This window comes from Rhinolophus sinicus, linkage group LG07 (assembly GCF_036562045.2).
Source record: "Rhinolophus sinicus isolate RSC01 linkage group LG07, ASM3656204v1, whole genome shotgun sequence".
NCBI classification, from domain to species: domain Eukaryota; kingdom Metazoa; phylum Chordata; class Mammalia; order Chiroptera; family Rhinolophidae; genus Rhinolophus; species Rhinolophus sinicus.
Genome location: NC_133757.1, coordinates 1,931,354 through 1,948,355, shown reverse-complemented (window position 1 = coordinate 1,948,355; position 17,002 = coordinate 1,931,354). Strand labels below are relative to the sequence as shown.

General features: G+C 44.1%; 1 protein-coding gene across 2 annotated transcripts in view; it reads right to left on the bottom strand.

The window, feature by feature from the left end:
- Positions 1-450: 450 nt before the first annotated feature.
- Positions 451-17,002, bottom strand: part of LG07H10orf143 (linkage group 07 C10orf143 homolog) — a 28,155-nt gene continuing 11,603 nt past the window's right edge. Inside the window, exons 2-4 of one of the 2 annotated variants that reach the window (XM_074338795.1) lie at positions 13,347-13,511; positions 13,176-13,238; positions 451-980 (exon numbers count right to left, since the gene is read on the bottom strand). In XM_074338795.1, coding sequence (XP_074194896.1) covers positions 951-980; positions 13,176-13,238; positions 13,347-13,511 — 258 coding nt within the window. In that variant the 3' untranslated portion in view covers positions 451-950. Of the gene's footprint in view, positions 981-12,012; positions 12,175-13,175; positions 13,239-13,346; positions 13,512-17,002 lie in introns of those variants that run through there. The other variant, XM_074338794.1, reaches the window with a different exon arrangement.

Below are 17,002 nucleotides of genomic sequence, written 5' to 3'. Positions count from 1 at the left end.
GGTAAATGTCTAGTGACCGCCAGAGATGCTAGGGCAGGAGTGCGGCTTTCTTTCCTGCCACACAGCAGCGTGCCCCGTGCTTCTGGATAATCTACAGCACGGCTGGCAGTGTTCCGGTTTCCTTCCAGCACCCTGTCTTATGTCTGTCTGTCTTTCCAGCATGAAATCCCCTCCGGGACCACACACCGTGACTGTTTATGGACTGGGCTCTTCAGAGTCGATGCTGATGGTTAGTCACCGCCGGAGACCCAGCCCACGTGGATAACACAATGAAAACACGAGAGCACAGGGGCTGCTCTGGCTTTATGAAGGAGGGGACCTGAGAGCAGTCTTGTAACCCAGCGGATTGTCAGGACCTTGTCTCTCAGTGCCCAGGACGTCTCAGGAAGCCTTCCAACAGGGAAAATGACACCAGGCTCCACAGTCACACGATACAGTGAAAACCCAAGAGAAAGTGAGAAACTTCCATTTTAATAGCAAAGGGGTCCTGTGCCTGATAATTCCAGTTAGAAAATTACACAGACTGAACACTGGCACTTAGCAAAATTCAGTGTAAGAGAGTATTTTAAATATAAAAATAGGTCTTTTCATTAAAAAGGAACACACAGCAGCCCTGGATACATGGACAAAACCCCTGAAAAGCACAAAAGTGGGGCTACATCTGGATTTGGTTCCATAAGCCAAAGGCAGGAAGTTTGACAGTGAATGTTTTACACTTTTCCATGACGCCTGGTCTCCTTCTTGACCAGGACACAGCGGGAGAAGCTTCACGAGCACCAGCGAGGTGCAGGCTCTGGGGGTGACAGGTTCTGCTGGCTGAGCGTGGAGGACGTGGGTTACCTGAATGGGACAACAGGTGGACGCCCACATCCATCCGTGACAGATTTACGTTTGCGCCACGTGGGGGTTTGAAACCCAAACTGGAATCTTCCTTTTCCGACTTGCATCTTCTACCGATTCTCGATGTGGCTGAAATGTCCCTAAAATGATAAAGGAGCACATTGTGGGGATGCCTTTCATTGGTTCAGTTCACCTACGGCGGCCGTGTGCTCAGCGACCCGGCGCGGCTGAGCGAGGCCGTACTTCTGAGGCCCGTGTGCACGTATACAGCGCACACACACGCCTCAGCGAGACGTGGGCTCCGTCCCAGACCACGGCGAGAACCGCAATGCAGCCCATCACACGAGTGTGCTGGTTTGCAGTGCACACACAAGTGTTTACATGACACTGTAGTCTATTAAGTGTGTAATGACATAACCTTAATTAAAAAATACGTTATTGATAAAAACTGCTAACCATCATCGGAGCCCTCAGCGAGTCCTAATCTTTGGCTGGTGGAGGGACTGGCCTTCAATGCGTAAAAAACGCAGTGTCTGCGAAGCAGAATAAAGCGGAGCACAATAAAACGAGATGTGCCTGTAAATATAAAAATATTATAATTAAGATATTTAAAGCGCTTCCACAGTGACTGTTAAACAGAATGTTCTCATACATGTTATTTTTCTTCCTGGCTATGAGGGAAAAGAGAATGAGACGATCATCCAAATACTCAGAAAAACAGGACTCGCACACGACGCTGTCTCCTAAGTACTGAACCGGGGTCCATACAGAACCGGTGCGGTGGCCCCTTTGGGGGGCTAGCATGTGGATGGAAGTAACCCGGGTTCGTCACCGTCCCCACCAGGGGCTCCTCACCTTTACCGCACAAATAACTGGGGGAGCCAGACGGCTGCTGGCAGACAGGTGGCCAGACACTGTGCCACCATGAAATGAGGTCTCGTCCAGCATTCGGAAACCTTTGTCCCACTTGGCTATCACAGCAGCGGACAACAGCGAGGCTCCAAGGCCCATGGCCAGAGGCCGACAGGGCAGCCCTGCTCTCCAAGACCACACGCTGATGGAGGTGGGCTCCCGGGGCCAGCCGAGGCCAGGAAGGGCGGGGTGGGCCGGGTGGTGGGGAGAACAGAGTAGTCTGCCCATGATGGCGTCCCCGTTTCTTGGAAGGTAGGTGCCGCCCTGAGCCATGGGGACCCAACAGGAGAGACTCGGGTCTTACTGACAGCAGGGGAAGCAGTACCCAAGCTCATGGGCCGGTTTCACACAGGTGGCTCATTCAGGTGATGGGGACAAGATGCTGTGGTGGCACTGATTCTACCTCATGAGGAGCTGGGGGAGGCTTTACTCAGGACAGGTCTCTCGATGGACCATGAAGGCAGAGTGGAATCTCACAAGGTGGGAGAGGGCATCGCAGGCAGTGAGACTAGCATGCGGTCGGAATGTTCCAGAACTGGAGAATCTTTGTGACAATGGTGCCCACGGGCAGTGACAGGAGATCTGCCTGCGAAGTCAGGCTGTGCCCAGACTGTGAAAGGCCCTGAACACCATAATGAATTAGGTGCTGAATTTAATCATCGGGCCTGTTTCCCAAAGTCTCCAAGTCCATGTGTGACAGGTGCCCTTTTACTAAAGGACATTTTGGAAACAGTAGACTGAACAAAATTAAACAGGTTTATTTACTGTCCTTCTCAGGGTCTTTAATAGTCTGATGCACATCACGTCTCCAAGACGTGGGGGAAAGGATGCATTTCTCAAACATCTTCGGCCAGGGAACACTCGTCATGAGACCTCGGTAGCAGGACCCCAGATGGGGAAGGGCTGCTTGGGGCACAGGAGTTGTGCAGGTGAGAGGTCGGGAGGACCTCTCAGCCCAGGCGCTGGGGGTGAGGGGTGGAATGGGTGGGGTCAGGACGCAAGATCCCAGGGAAGACGGGGCCTGGGCCTGTCTCAGGAGAGATAGTGGGACGGGGCGGGGGGGAATGTTTTCAGTTAATTTCATTGTCATCATGTTCACCATCATCACCAGCACCACCACATGGCTCAAAAAAAACTGATTTTTTAAAAAACAGTCTATGCTAAGATGTCTCCCTCCTGCCCCACCCCCACCTCCGTTGGACAGGATGTGTCGGAAGACATGTTTGTTGGAGGCAGAATGGATAAGACTTGGGGACAATTAGATAGACAGAGTCACACGACACAACATGAGGTCCAAGATCTGGAATCTTAAACACGAAAGAACCTGCAGAAATTGCTCATTTAGACCTTTCACCCAATGCTCTGTCCCCTGACATGACTTCCCTCTTCTCACAGTAGGTTCCAGTTAGTCCACGGCCCTCTCAAAGCAGAGCCAAAGAGGAGCTGTGCTGCCCCTGAGCCAGACAGGGGTGGTCCAGTGAGGTCTCGAGTCCTTGGACCTCAGATGCCGATGGCACGGACCAGACATCAGGGGCATGTCTGATGGGACGTGCCCAGCACTGAGTCTCCGATCTGATTAAGTCAGAAAACAGTTGTGCTTTGACTCTAAGTCTTACACAACAGGAGGCTCAGAAGGAAAGGGGCAGAAAGAATAGTTGAAGAAATAATGGCCAACACTTCTAAAACTTGATGAAAATGATAAATCTGCACATCCAAGAAGCACAATGAACTACAACTAGGACAAGCCCATAGAGATAGACACCTAGACCCATCACAAGAAGTGTCAAAACCCAAAGAATTCTGAAAGCAGAGAGAAGACATATCACATGCAAGGGATTCTCAATCAGATTAACAGCTAATTTCTCACCAGCTATGTGGAAGTCAGAAGGCAGTGAGACGACATATTCAAAGTGCTGACAGGTCATCTACTAAGAATTCTATATCCAACAAAACTATTCTTCAAAACTGGGGGAGAGCTTAAGACATGCCCAGATAAACAAAGAGAGAAAATCTGTCACTAGTAGACCTGCCCTACAAGAAATACTGAAGGGGAAATATTTCGAGTTGAAATTAAAGGACACTAGGTAGTTAACTCAAATCCACATGAAGAAATGATGTGAATGAGATTTTTTTACATGTTTACTTTATATTCAACAACCTTGATGAATATTAGTTCTAGTAATTTATCTGTACATTTCTTAGGTTTTCTATATAGACATTTATATCATCTATAAATAAAAATTTATTTTTTTCCTTTCTAATTTTATACCTATTATTTCTTTTTTGTCTACTTGTGTTAGCTAGGAATCCCAGTACACTAAGCAGAAGTGATAGCAAGCAGACTTGTCTTGTTTTCTTCATCAGTGGAAATGCTTCCACTGAGAACAATATCCTTACCAGGAAAAATCCTCCGTTCTGTTTCTGGTGTGCTGAATTTTTGTCACGAATGGGATCTGCAGATAACTGAACACTGTTTCCACATCTACTAAGACGATCCTTTGTTTTTTCTTTTTCGATTAGACAACATAGTAGTTTTTCTAATGTTAAGTCATCCATATGTTTCTTCGTGTAGGATTGACTTTTAACCTATGAAACCACCTGGGATGGTCCAGCTGTGTGCCAACCCACATGCCCACAAAGGCAGCTCCTTTAGGGTTTCAAAGATGCTATTCCAAGGACTCCTAGTGCCTACTGTTACCAAGGAGAGGTCTGTTGTCAAAGTATTTTTCCTTCATGGATAATCAGTCACTTCTCTCTAGCAGCTCCATAGATTTTTCTCTTTGTCTTCAATGTTCTTCAGTTTTACCATGACGGATGTGTGGAAACATCATGCCCAAGACTCACCACGATTCTTCAGGCAAACAGAAAAGTGTACACAACAATATAAACAACACTCATGAACCATCACATGGCTGAAGAGATACAACAGTACAGATATGACTGAAATACCCTCTGCCTCCTGAGACCCCACTTCCTCAGGAGACATACACTTCATCATCCTGAACTTGACGTTCATTCTTAGGTATGTTTTTATTATCTTATTCAATATGTATCAATGTTTTACATGTTTAAAATTATATCTAAATGGTATTGTTCTGTACATATCCTTCTGTATTTTTCTTTTCAGTTTGTTCGTTTTCACTGCTGTGTATAGTATTTCATTAAATAAATATACCCCAATTCATTTATTCATTCTCCTATTAATAGACATTTAGGTTATTTCTGGCATTTTGTTAAGCAAACAATACTACAACAATTATTTCACATGAATTTTCTAGGGCATCTCTTAGGATACATACCTAGGACTGAAACTTCTAGGTCACAGGGAATACCCACGGTCCCTGTTACTAGGTATTTGCTCTCCAAGTCACTGTGCCAATTTATACCGCCTCCAACAAAGAGGACAGATCCTTCAGCTCTGCATTCTCCTCATACTATCATTTTTATTTTTATTAATGTGACACTTTAATTTGCATGCCCTTAACTACTAGTGAGGTTAAACACCCACTTATATTTATTGACTAACTGGGTTTCCTCTTTTTTTGCCAATTCATAAACACTCCCCATTTATCTGCTACTTTCCATTTTGTGTGTTGTAAATGTCCTCCCTGCTTTATGACATATTCTTAGATAGTGATGGGGAAATTTTGACAATGCAATGTGTCTTAATGCACACAGTCAAATATATTAAAATAAGTGCTCTGGGTTTATTACACTTCATAAATCTACCTGACTTCATAAATATATGAGGTCTGACAATTAAGGTCGTGAACTCATCCTACAAAAAATGCTACACAACCCATGGCTGAATATCACTACGGTCACCTTCAAAGTACTCGCCTTGGGAAGCTATGCACCGACACCAGTGCCTAGTCTACCCTTCAAATCAATTCTGGAACTCTTTTTCTGGAATGGCCATCAGAGCTGTTGTTGTATTACTCTTGATGTCCTGAATGTCATCAAAATGTCTTCCTTTCAACATTTCCTTTATCTTTGGGTAAAGAAAGAAGTCACTGGGGGCCAAATCAGGTGAGTAGGGAGGGTGTTCCAATACAGTTATTTGTTTACTGGCCAAAAACTCCCTCACAGACAGTGTTGTGATGCAAGAGCCATAAATTGTTGGCGAAAAATTCAGGTCGTCTAACTTTTTCATGCAGCCTTTTCAGCACTTACAAATAGTAAACTTGATTAACTTTTAACTGTTCGTCCAGTTGGTACAAATTCATAATGAATAATCCCTCTGATATAAAAAAAGGTTAGTAACATTATTGCAACAAGTTCGCAAACTTAATTGTCATACCTAGTATTCTCCTTTTCTACTGAAAGGCTTAAAGTTTTTTTGTGTGTTTTTCGTTTTTTTGGTTGTTTTCTTTGTTTCTTGGGGTTTTTTTTTGTTTGTTTGTTTTTGTTTTTGTTTTTTTTTTGACATTTAGGGTCTTTAATCTTCCCCCACCTCCCAGGATTGATTTTTGTGTGAGGTAGAAATCTAATTTTATCTTTCCTCATATAGGGATAGTCATCCTAGCACAATTTATAGAGTACCTTGTCATTCCCAACTGATTTGATTATCTTCTCTGTAATGCATCAAACTGCCATAAATGCATGTTTATTCATTGCTCTATTTGTCTATTCCTGGGCTAATGACACATCATCTTAATTATCGTAGCTTTATAATATATCTTGACACTCGATAGGTAATCTTCCTCACCTTGTTCTTCTGCTTCAAAATTGTTTGGCTTTCTTCAATTCTAGGAAATTCTCAGCCATTATCTTTTCAAAAGTCACTTTTCTTTTCAGATCTTTTCATTATCTTTTCCTCTCCCATAATAAATTCTTTTTTTTCTGCATTTCCTAATGGACCTTCTCATTCTTTCCTCTATGATTCCTAATCACCCTTCCATAGTTTATATCGCTTTATCTCTCTTGATGTATTTTGAATGATTTCCCTAGATCTATCTTCTAATTCACTAATTCTGTCTTTAACTGTGTCTAACCTAATGATTTTTTTTTCCTTTTAACTTCAATGACCATATCATTTACTTTTATTTTTTTTTTAAACCTTCCAATTACTTTTTCATACTGTCCTCTTCTTTCATTATGACTTTTTCTTCTTCAATCACTTTTTAAAATCAAAATACTTTTATAGTGAACTTCAGTTTCCTTTATTACTTCAGATTCTTGGACGTTTCTACTTTCCTGTTAGAGTTCCTGACCCCCTCTCCTCCTCTCTAACCATGGTGGTTTGTTTCTGTGGGTCTTTTTTCTTGTGATCTCATCCCCAGTGCAGCTATTTCATCCCTGAGCTCTGTATGCTCTGGGTGGTGGAAGCCTACAGGACAATGCTGCCTTTGCCACTATCCAAAACCTTAAGGATTCAATAGCTGCAGTATTTTTATGTTAATGCTAACTTTTGATTCTTATACCACAGAGATAGAATGAATTGGAGCCTGCACCCATGCATGGCCTGGTATTTTAATTTGTAATCCCCTTTTAAAGTACAGGCAGCTTTTCAAGGCTCTGAACTTTAGGCAAGGGTCCAAATTCTAGCTGCCACACCTCCACTGGCCAAAGTCACATCCATCTCTGGACATTAGAATTCTAGCCCCCTGTCTCTGGGCCCAGTCGAGGACCAAACCCAACAGAGGCCGACCACAGGGCAGCCACAGGGATGTGTTTGGCATCTACTGCTCTGTTTTCACTTCTCTCTTCACTTATATGATTAACTATGTACTTCATGTTTTCATCTGTAGCAGGAGGGACGCACACTGTATTAGCTTAATCTAACATGCTTGTAAGAAGTCAACAATGCACTTTTCTTAAAGTGTTCACTTTTTTTTATTCCTTTTCACCATCTCCTCACAGTTTAAGATATTTTATTCCTAGAGAAAGAGGGTTTTGCTTTGCTCTTCCCGTCATCTGAAGGCTTTCTGATCCCTCAGAGCCTAGAAATGATCAAAGTAAGTTAAAATTGTTAAAGAACACTATTTTTCTGGTATCCATATTCCAGAGAAAACACTTACTGTCAGAAGCTCAATCTGAAAATTTTGTCAGCGAGTCAATTCAAACTCATCTATTTGGGGATTCGCATTTGGCTACTGACACAGCCCAACGCTCCTCTTGCCAGTTGTTTCTTCCCCGGTTAGAATAACACAGCTCTGTGTCTTAGCCAGGGGCTCTGAGGGTGTGTGGGGACGATGTACATGAAGACCCACAAAGTCACTGCTGCACTTCGCAGGGGGTTAGCCGCCGCTGTACCCAGTGTGCGGGACTGCTGCTGGCACACTGGCTGGACACACACAGCAGCCCCGAGCAGGAGGAGAGGGCTGTAGTGAAAGCTGGAGCCCCAGCCTCCCCGTCGAGCCCAGCGCATGGCAGGCCAATCACTTAACCCCTACAGACCTCATTTTCCTTATCTGTAAATTGACGGGGTTAGACCAGTGAACTCTGGGATCCCTGACAAACCGAAAGGAAAAATGCACGAAGCACAACTTGATTCTTACAGCACGATCAATGAAATTCCCATTGAGCCTTCCATGAGTGCATTTCCTTCTCTCAGGACATAAGAATAAAGGACTGACAAGAGCGAGCTGCTGCTGAAATAGGACACAAAGAGCAAACCCCTGCACATTGCTTTCTTAATCTAGGTCAGAACGCTACATTTTCAGCCTCGGCCTTTGTGGCCGGCTTGACAGCTGGCCTACCGTACCAAGCACAGGCAGGCACAGGAGAAAGGCAGAAACCTCGTTTCCACTGGGTCCTGGGTCTGCGCCGGTCCAGTGCAGTGTTTATAGATACAATCGCCAGTGACACAGCAAATAAAATTAGTATTTTAAAGGTCATCCATTTGGAGATAAAAGAAGTACAAAGAAAAAACATACATCCACTTAGAATCCAATAATAATTATACTTGGGCTCCCGCTGCCCCCTGCGAGGAAAAATGAACCCCAAACAGGCTCAGACTGCAGACCCTTTCCTGGTCTTCCATTTCTACTCCTGCACTGCCTGCCACTCTTCCCGCCCCCACCCCATGGTCAGGCAGTGGATTCGAGGTCAAAAAGCGAGTAAGACGGAGGCTTACTAAAACGACTCCCTCAGTATCTGCCCTCCACACGAAGGATCATGCCAGTAGCCGAAGTCAATTTGTTGGGAGGTGGGGGGTGGGGCTGGTCTACAATACCAACAAAATCATGTTTCCATGTTGGTTTTCAGGCGGCAATTCACTACCAGTTTGGGTAAAACCCAGTAACACCAGATAAAAGAAAGCAAAGTAACACCAGTGATGGGCAATATTACAAGGCCCAACTGGAGTTTTCCATGTTACACGCCCCGTCTGACTTACAGCCCGACTGGCTCTGCCAGCGTCCCAAATGCTGGGCTCTGGACTCAGAAGCTAAGCCTGAGGTGGGCAGCAAAGACCCCGAGTGCTGTGTTCAAACAGCAAGCTCATCTTTTTTCCCTCCTCCCCACCCCCAAAGGAATTTGTCCGCTCATCAGCAGATTAGCCCAGGCAGGGTCCAGTCAGAGAACAGAAACCAATCTAGGTATTTCCAACAGGGGGAATTTAACATGAGATTCAACTGCACAAATGGTGAGACGAGAGAAGCCACACAGGGGGAGAGGCAACACCACAACCCACAGCAGGAGGCCCCACCCTCAGGCTGGGAGGACATAGGAGAGGAGTGTGATCGCAGCCCAGGCACCCACTGGTCAGAGCTAGGACCACCCCTGCAGGACCGTGACCCTGGAGGGAGGCGCTGAGGCTGCCCTTGGGGGTTGCAGGGGGGAGGGGAGAAATGCCCTCCCACCACACTCCTGTCCAGAGTCAGACACCAGAGGCACGGGAGTGCAGAAATGCAGGCTCCGCCACAGAGAGCAGGGGAGACAAAGCCAGGGATGGAGCTGAGGGAAAATGGGCACCTGACCCTCACGCTGACCCCCTGAAACCTGAGGGCAGCCCCCTCCCCCAAGGGACTCCAGCGCTGGGGAGCTACAGTGTCAGAGAGCAGGCGCCACTCGGAAAACACAGGGCTGAGGGGACAGCACCTCCCCCAACCAACACCCTAACTCTCTTCTTCCTATAGTTTTCTGCCTTATAACGACACCCCGTTTTCATGTGTCTTTTTAATTCTGGAGATCTTTGGAGGTTTCCCTTCATGGGTTTGAATTTGCAAAGAACGGCGCGATTTTGTTTTCACACTTGGACCCCACAGGCTGAGCTGGCCCAAGAAGGAGGCCTGCTCCAAGGCCACGGTCCAGCTCTGGAAACCCCTGCGGAAGGAAAGGGGGCCTGCTGGTGACGGCGACCATTGGCTGCTTCTGGACTTGGAGCACCGGATGGTGCCCAGCAGAGGCAGCCTGGCGCTGGGGGGAGGAGTGGACGCCCGGAACGACACTACCACGTCCCGCCACATGAGTAGAGGACAGTTTCATCCCATCTGTCAGTAACACGAGCAGGGTGACTCAGGACTAGGAAGAGATGCTTTTCTGAATAACTTGCACTGTGAGTTGAATCTTCACAGTGATTACCATAAGAAACTACGTCAGCAACTACTGAAACACTGAGCACTGTACAATGAGCTGGAATAGATGAAACAGAGAAGAGAGTCATGTGCTGATGTAGAATTTGCCGGCAATTTCTGGGTGTGGGCCGGGATCGTGTCTCGTGAAGCAGAAGAATGGAACCCAGACCAGGGAGACGCAGTCGTAAAGGAAGATAGTTTATTAAAGCAAGAGAAAAGGTTACAGCTCCCAAGCGGGAGGGGGTACCCGAAACTGGGAAGCCCAGTGACTGAGGCAAAAGGCTTTTACTTTTATATTTCTATTTCTACCCGGGAGGGGACTATTGGAATGCTGGGACCCACCAGTATGATGTTTATCAGAGCCGCTCTGCCGTTTCAGCCTAGGGGAGACTTTTGAAATGTTCCGGTTGCTCCAGAGCATCATTAAGGTTTTTGCCCTGTAGGAGCAGGTTATCTTCAGGCTTGGAAGACATGGTCAGTTCAGCTTCTGCTCAGTCTACCAGGGAATTCCTAAGTGCCTGATGTCACACTAACTAACCTGTCTCAATGCCATTGTGGACCGTGAGTGTGAGAAGGTCTACGGGAAGAGTGCTTGCGTATGTGAGAAGTCAGGACCTCGCATTCGTGAGAAATGATTCACGACAAAAACAAGAAAAAGCTTAGGAACAGAAGGACAACAGGAACTCAGGCACCGAGCTGAGACAGCCGCGTGGAGAACTTAGAGCAGAACTGATCAGATGACCGATAGCCACCGGGTCAGAAATACACAGGATCAGAAATAATTTCGGAGTAAGATGCGAAAGGATAAGCGACTGCGGAAAAGCACCAAAGAAGCTGAGAATCACACACACGTTTCCTGCTGGGAATTCCAGGCAAACTACCCAAGGCCGTCACCTGGGTCAGCTCCAGGAGCTGGCAGGGGATGGTGGGGCGGGGCAGGGGCACTCATGTGCAAAGGGGGCACACCTGTGCACGCATGGCGCTGCTTGTGTGATGAAGCCATCCGAAACGTGGGCTGCGGCCCCCGGCGAGCTGTGCTAAGTACTTCTCCCTGGGATCCTGCATCACTAAAAATACTGTTTGCTTTTTATTTAACACTGAACTTTCGATGCTCTAGAATACAAAAATAGTGTCTTATTATTTTAAAAGCTTAGAGGGAAACTAGCCATATTATTAGAAAAAGAAGATATATGCAGCTATAGTCTGTTCAAATATCAAGAGGTGTGACTTTTCAAATTCACATTTCAATCTTTATTTACATAAGACTTAGAAATAGTGGGTGTAAATATTAAATCACCCAAGCCTCGGTGAAATTTTATTGAGAATAACTACAAATAAAGGGAAACTGATTTTTTAAAGTCGGTTTCTGAAATTTAGATGAAAAAGAATATCAAGCATTAACAAAAAAATGATATATTTACATATCAATATAGGTTTTCTGCTCATAGATTCATTTCCTCTGAAACATAACAGAGGCAAGCTTGGGGAATTACAAAGGAAGGAAAACCCTCATCAAATAGGTGCTGTTGTTCAAACAGAATATTAGCCAAAATGATCCAATCAGTTGCTTGAGCCAAATTTTTTTTCCCTTTACACCATTCATGCCAGAACACAAGCTCCCAGGGCGCCGAGAATCCGTTCTCCACTCTCAGGGTTTGCCCCACAGATGGGGGTTTGAAAGCACATTCCCCTGGCGTGCGATGAGAACAAGGACAGTCACAGCATTAATGCAGGTGCCCAGAACGGGGTCCTGTTTCTCCAAGTGACTTATCTCTGCATGGCAGGGTCTGTCTGGCAGTTGCATGAGTCAGCCTAAGCACGGCAGTTCAAACTGCAGGGCCCTGATTTCCCGCTGTGCAGGAAGGACTCTGCCAGGGAACGTACAGAACCAGCGGAAATGCTCCTGGAGGTGGAGACACACGCCTTCAGGGACTGACTCCGAAACAAAGGCTCTGTTTATACTTGTCTAATGACTTCAGATAATCAGAGGTTCACACGGGTGACAACTGCCACAGTTTCAGGTCTTGGTTTAAAACACACTCATTGCCTCTCGTTGTGAAACACAGTAGCTTGCCAGCGTGTCCGTTGAAGAGCTCTCTAATTTATGGACTCAATCTTTTGCTCATCAAAAACACAGCAATACATTTCTCTAAAAATCTTTAGGGGGCAATAGCAGAAATACACAGACACGCACACACACACACACACACACACACTCCTGGTTTCTGTGTTTGGAAATTAAACACAATTCTATTTTATTACAGTATTAAGATTCCAAATTTTAAATTTAAAAAACCCCAAGAATTACAGAGCTTATCAAATATATATTAACTTGTTCTTAAATAAGCTCAAAATTAATAACAAAGGTATTATTATGCTAATGTGCACTCTAGGACGTTCTGCCTGATACAGGACCCTGAGACTGACTGGCAGAGTCAGACCTCCCTTTACTTTGAACTAGTGGTGTGACTGCTGCATGTCTCCTTCTGAAATGTGTGGTTTATGGGAAGTTTATGGAAACATGACAGAGCAGCTTAAACAGAGACCAGAGAAAACAATGTGCATTCTATTTGGATGACGAAATGAGGGCAGGTCTTGTCTCCCAGATGCCCTGAAAAGATCTCTGTGTCACACTATTCCATGGCCTGTTCCCTTCCCTGAGTCCTGCTTTTAGAAAGAATTTTAAATGTATTTTCCATTTCTATTTCCAACTTGAAGCTGGAAACAAATTAGTTTGCACCCCAGTAGAATACTAAGAAAAGCTTAAATCAATCTGCACCTTTTTATTTACATCCCTCATTCCTTAGAAACGTAATTGCCATTTTTATTAACTTTGTTTTATGGATCTAATATTTAAGAACAAGTCTATCTTTTATGTCACAGCAAGAAGGTTAATGCACTTACAGATTCTCCTGCAATACATCTCGGGCACGGCTGGGCCAGGCTCCTTCCACCGTTTGGAGGAATCTATTTAACAAATCACAGACGCAGATGTATCAGAACAATGGTTATTTACACTTTTTATTAAAATATTTAAATGGGTTCCCAGCTGGTGTGGCAGGAACAGGAACCTACCCCCACACGTGGTGGCCCCTGGCCAATGTCTGGCCTCGTTGCAGGGAGGTGGCCTCCAGGCGGCCAGGCCAGATTCTCACAGCCCCAGGACCCCAGGACGCTGGCCTTGCCTGGGGGGCAGCCCCGTTCCTGTACAGCTGCTTCCAAGCTCCTGCATGCCCGTTTCTAAAACAAACAAAATTTCACATGAGATGGCCTCATAAAGCACACAACACTCTAATTAAATTTGCTTTCTGAAAACTTTAGTGGCACATACAGACCCCTGTGGAGCGGGGAAAGTTTATAGGACATCTGAGGAGATGACTTTAAACTTTATCTTCAGCAATAACCGCCATCAATTACATTTAACCTGATTATTTCCTGCATCGTCTGATATTTACTTAGCTTTATAGATTTAAAATAGTCATTTTAACAATTTTGGCCGAAACTCTTGTAATAAACTATTGTGATTGGTTTATTGATATTGAAAATGTACGAAACCTATAAATTTTGTTCAAGAAACTAGTTCTATGCTTCAACACATTTTGCCCAGTGCTACATTACATACTTTCTTAATGCAATAGGAATAATTCACATGTGAATAATTCTTTCTCTTACTGACACTTTAGAGCAAATTAATTTTATTTCAAAAGTTGCAAACACAGTTCATAACTGGATACCTTTGGGAAAGTTACCACTTGGTTTTTGCTTCCCTGAACTGAAGAAGATAAATTATCAAAACAATCCTCTAATGCTAAAGACAACATTATTCACTCTCAAAGTTCCAGGACTTTGTGTATTCTGAGAGGTAACTCTGCTTTCACTGACAGAGGCAGGAGGGCCTTTGCAAACAGCCCCGGAGTCGGCCTTGCTGGCGCCAATGGTGGCCGGGTCCCTGAGCCAGCCCTCAGGCCCCGCTGCTGGACAGCTCCTGCTGCCGGCAGACACTTCTGTTAACACAGCGGCTCCCAACGCCTCCGGTCACTTGCAAACCACAATTGCTATGATTGTGCCACATTTGTTTATCTGTACTATTATGTATTTAATATTTTCTAAATTGACTTCTTTTTATTTAATGGATTTATTCAATATAGAAACTTCGTATCATTGGTGTATACTGTTAGTTTTACTATTCTCTAACATACCTTAAAACACTCAAGGATTAAAATGAAAAATGTTGAACTCTGAGCCCCGTAAGCCACTAGAATAATTTATTGGGCTAAGCACTTGACCCCCAGGTAGCCAAGGACAAGCGCAGGGCACAGCTGTCACCCACCTCTCTATAGTTCTTCCCAAACGACACAAAATTACAGAAAGGGAAACCAGAAATTCTACACCTAACCACACCCTGGTTAAAACTTAAAGACAGAGACTGCCGAAATCTGAAAATAAGGCTTATAAAAATACAAACGCCACCAAATTCAAGTGTGCCCGCCCCCCCACCCACCGACGTGGGCTCCGTGGAGGGAAAGAGCAGAAGGAAAAACTGTGATGGACGGAGGAGGGACACTAGCACAGAGGGTGCGAGCGATTTACACGCCACCCTCACGCCCTACCCCCTGCAAGGTCCACGACAAACATGAAAAAGCTATGAAAGGACCTGCGCAGACCACAGCAGGGACTCAGGGAAGCGATTTCAAAGTCCACACAATTTAAAGGACCAGCTACCATGTAAAGATGCAGGCTTCAAAACTCATGACTACCGGGGGGAGAACAAGGCAACAGAGGAAGGGAGAAGCACTCTTTGGGAATTGGTTGGTGAAGATAAAAAGAAGGAAGAGAGGGGAAGTTTAGGGACCATAATACCAGAAGGGTTGCACATGCGGTTCCCCGTCAGTCACCTAAACACACACGCAAACAGCAACCTGAGCTGGGGACTTGGCTCCACTAACAAAAGAGGTGTCATCACACTAGCGAGCTTTTGAAAAACACAAATACCATGAAAATTTCCTCCTGAAAACAATCATGAATCTAAAGAAAACTGTAGGTCAGTACTCTAAAAACATAATTAAATATGTTCAAACAAACAAGAAGATACGAAAAATCACCTTGAATTAGAAATGTAAAATTAAAAGCAGAAGGGGACCAAAACAGAGAAAGGAAGGAAAAGGTGAATGAACTCAGGAAAGTAATGAAAGGAAAAAACGACATTATTTCAGAAACAAAGAAAAAATTATAAAGTGCCCAAGGAACATAAATTCAAATAACAATTAGTAAAGGGCATGGAGGAAAGATAGGAATACAATGGAGAGAATGAAAATGCCATTTAAAAAAAGAATTAAAGAGTAAGAAATAAAGCAGCGGGAGTGGAAGACAAAGAAGGAATAACGCTCATAAATCAGAGTTCCTGAAAGAGGAAAGCAAAATAAAGGGGCAAAGCTAATATTTAAAACTATAATCCAAGAAAACTTTTCAGAAATAGAAAAGGGACTGAATCTTAAAATGAAAAGGTTCACAGGGTACCTGGGAAATCAACCCAGAATGATCAACTCGGAGACGTATCCTAACAAAACTATGAGATTTCAAAGACAAAGACAAAAATCCTCAAGGCCCCTGGCTGGGCACAAAGATCAGTGAACGTGCCAAGGAACGAGACTGGCATCAGACTTTGCAAAGCCAACATGCAAGTAAGACAACAATGGAGCAACACTTCTAAACAACTCAGTGAAAGAAAGAACGAACCAGGAATTTTAAATCCAGCAAGCTGCCTTTGTTATCAAGACTATCAAAAACCGTTTTTAACATACGTGAATTTAGAGAATACTACACCCCTACACCCATCAGCCCTTCCTGTGGATTCTATGTGAGGATGAGCTTTATCTAACCAAGCGGTGACTGGGAAAATTCCAGCAAAAGGATTCTGACGAGCATTTATAGTTATTTAGATGCGTATCTAAGACTGAAATGAAGGTGGGATTTGGCTGACAGACTAATGTACAAACATTATATACAAAGCAGAAATAATTCAATTAAAATATGGGAGATGAAGGGAGAAGGAAAGTAGAAAAAGTCTGATTAATATCTAGGCTATTATTTATAGGTGTGTATTAAAGGATACCGGAAAAAACTGGTAAATCAGACAGTGACGAGTAAAATAATAAAACAGGTTACTAAGGACATCAAAATAGGTTTAAATACAAATCTGTGTAAATCCAAAGTTTAAAAATCTCAATAAAAGAGAAAAGAAGACAAATCTCATAGAGAAAGAAATAGCAAATACAACAAAATATACATAATTATAAAATATTACGATAAAGAGTTGCAAACAAATTAGTCATGCCAATAAATATTAATGGGCTTAAGTCATCTGTTAAAAGAAAGAGATTTTTAATTTGGCTCACAGAACAAGACCCAACTATATGCTGTAAAGAAGAGACATACCTAAAACGAAGTCATTCTGAAAGGTTAAACATAAAAAGGATGGACAAAAGTACACCTGGAAAATGAAAACAAAAAGAACAGGAGTAGACCAAGTCGAAATCAAGCCCCAACGTGTTAAACACAATTGAGGACATATTTCATGCTAAAAGCCGCAGTGCACGACGGAGACATAATACTCATGAACATGTACGCACCAACTAACACAAGCACGACCTTCATGAAGCAAACACGACAGCGGACCCAAGGAAACCCAGTTAGAAACACACTAATCTTAGGAGATGTACTACACTATTCTC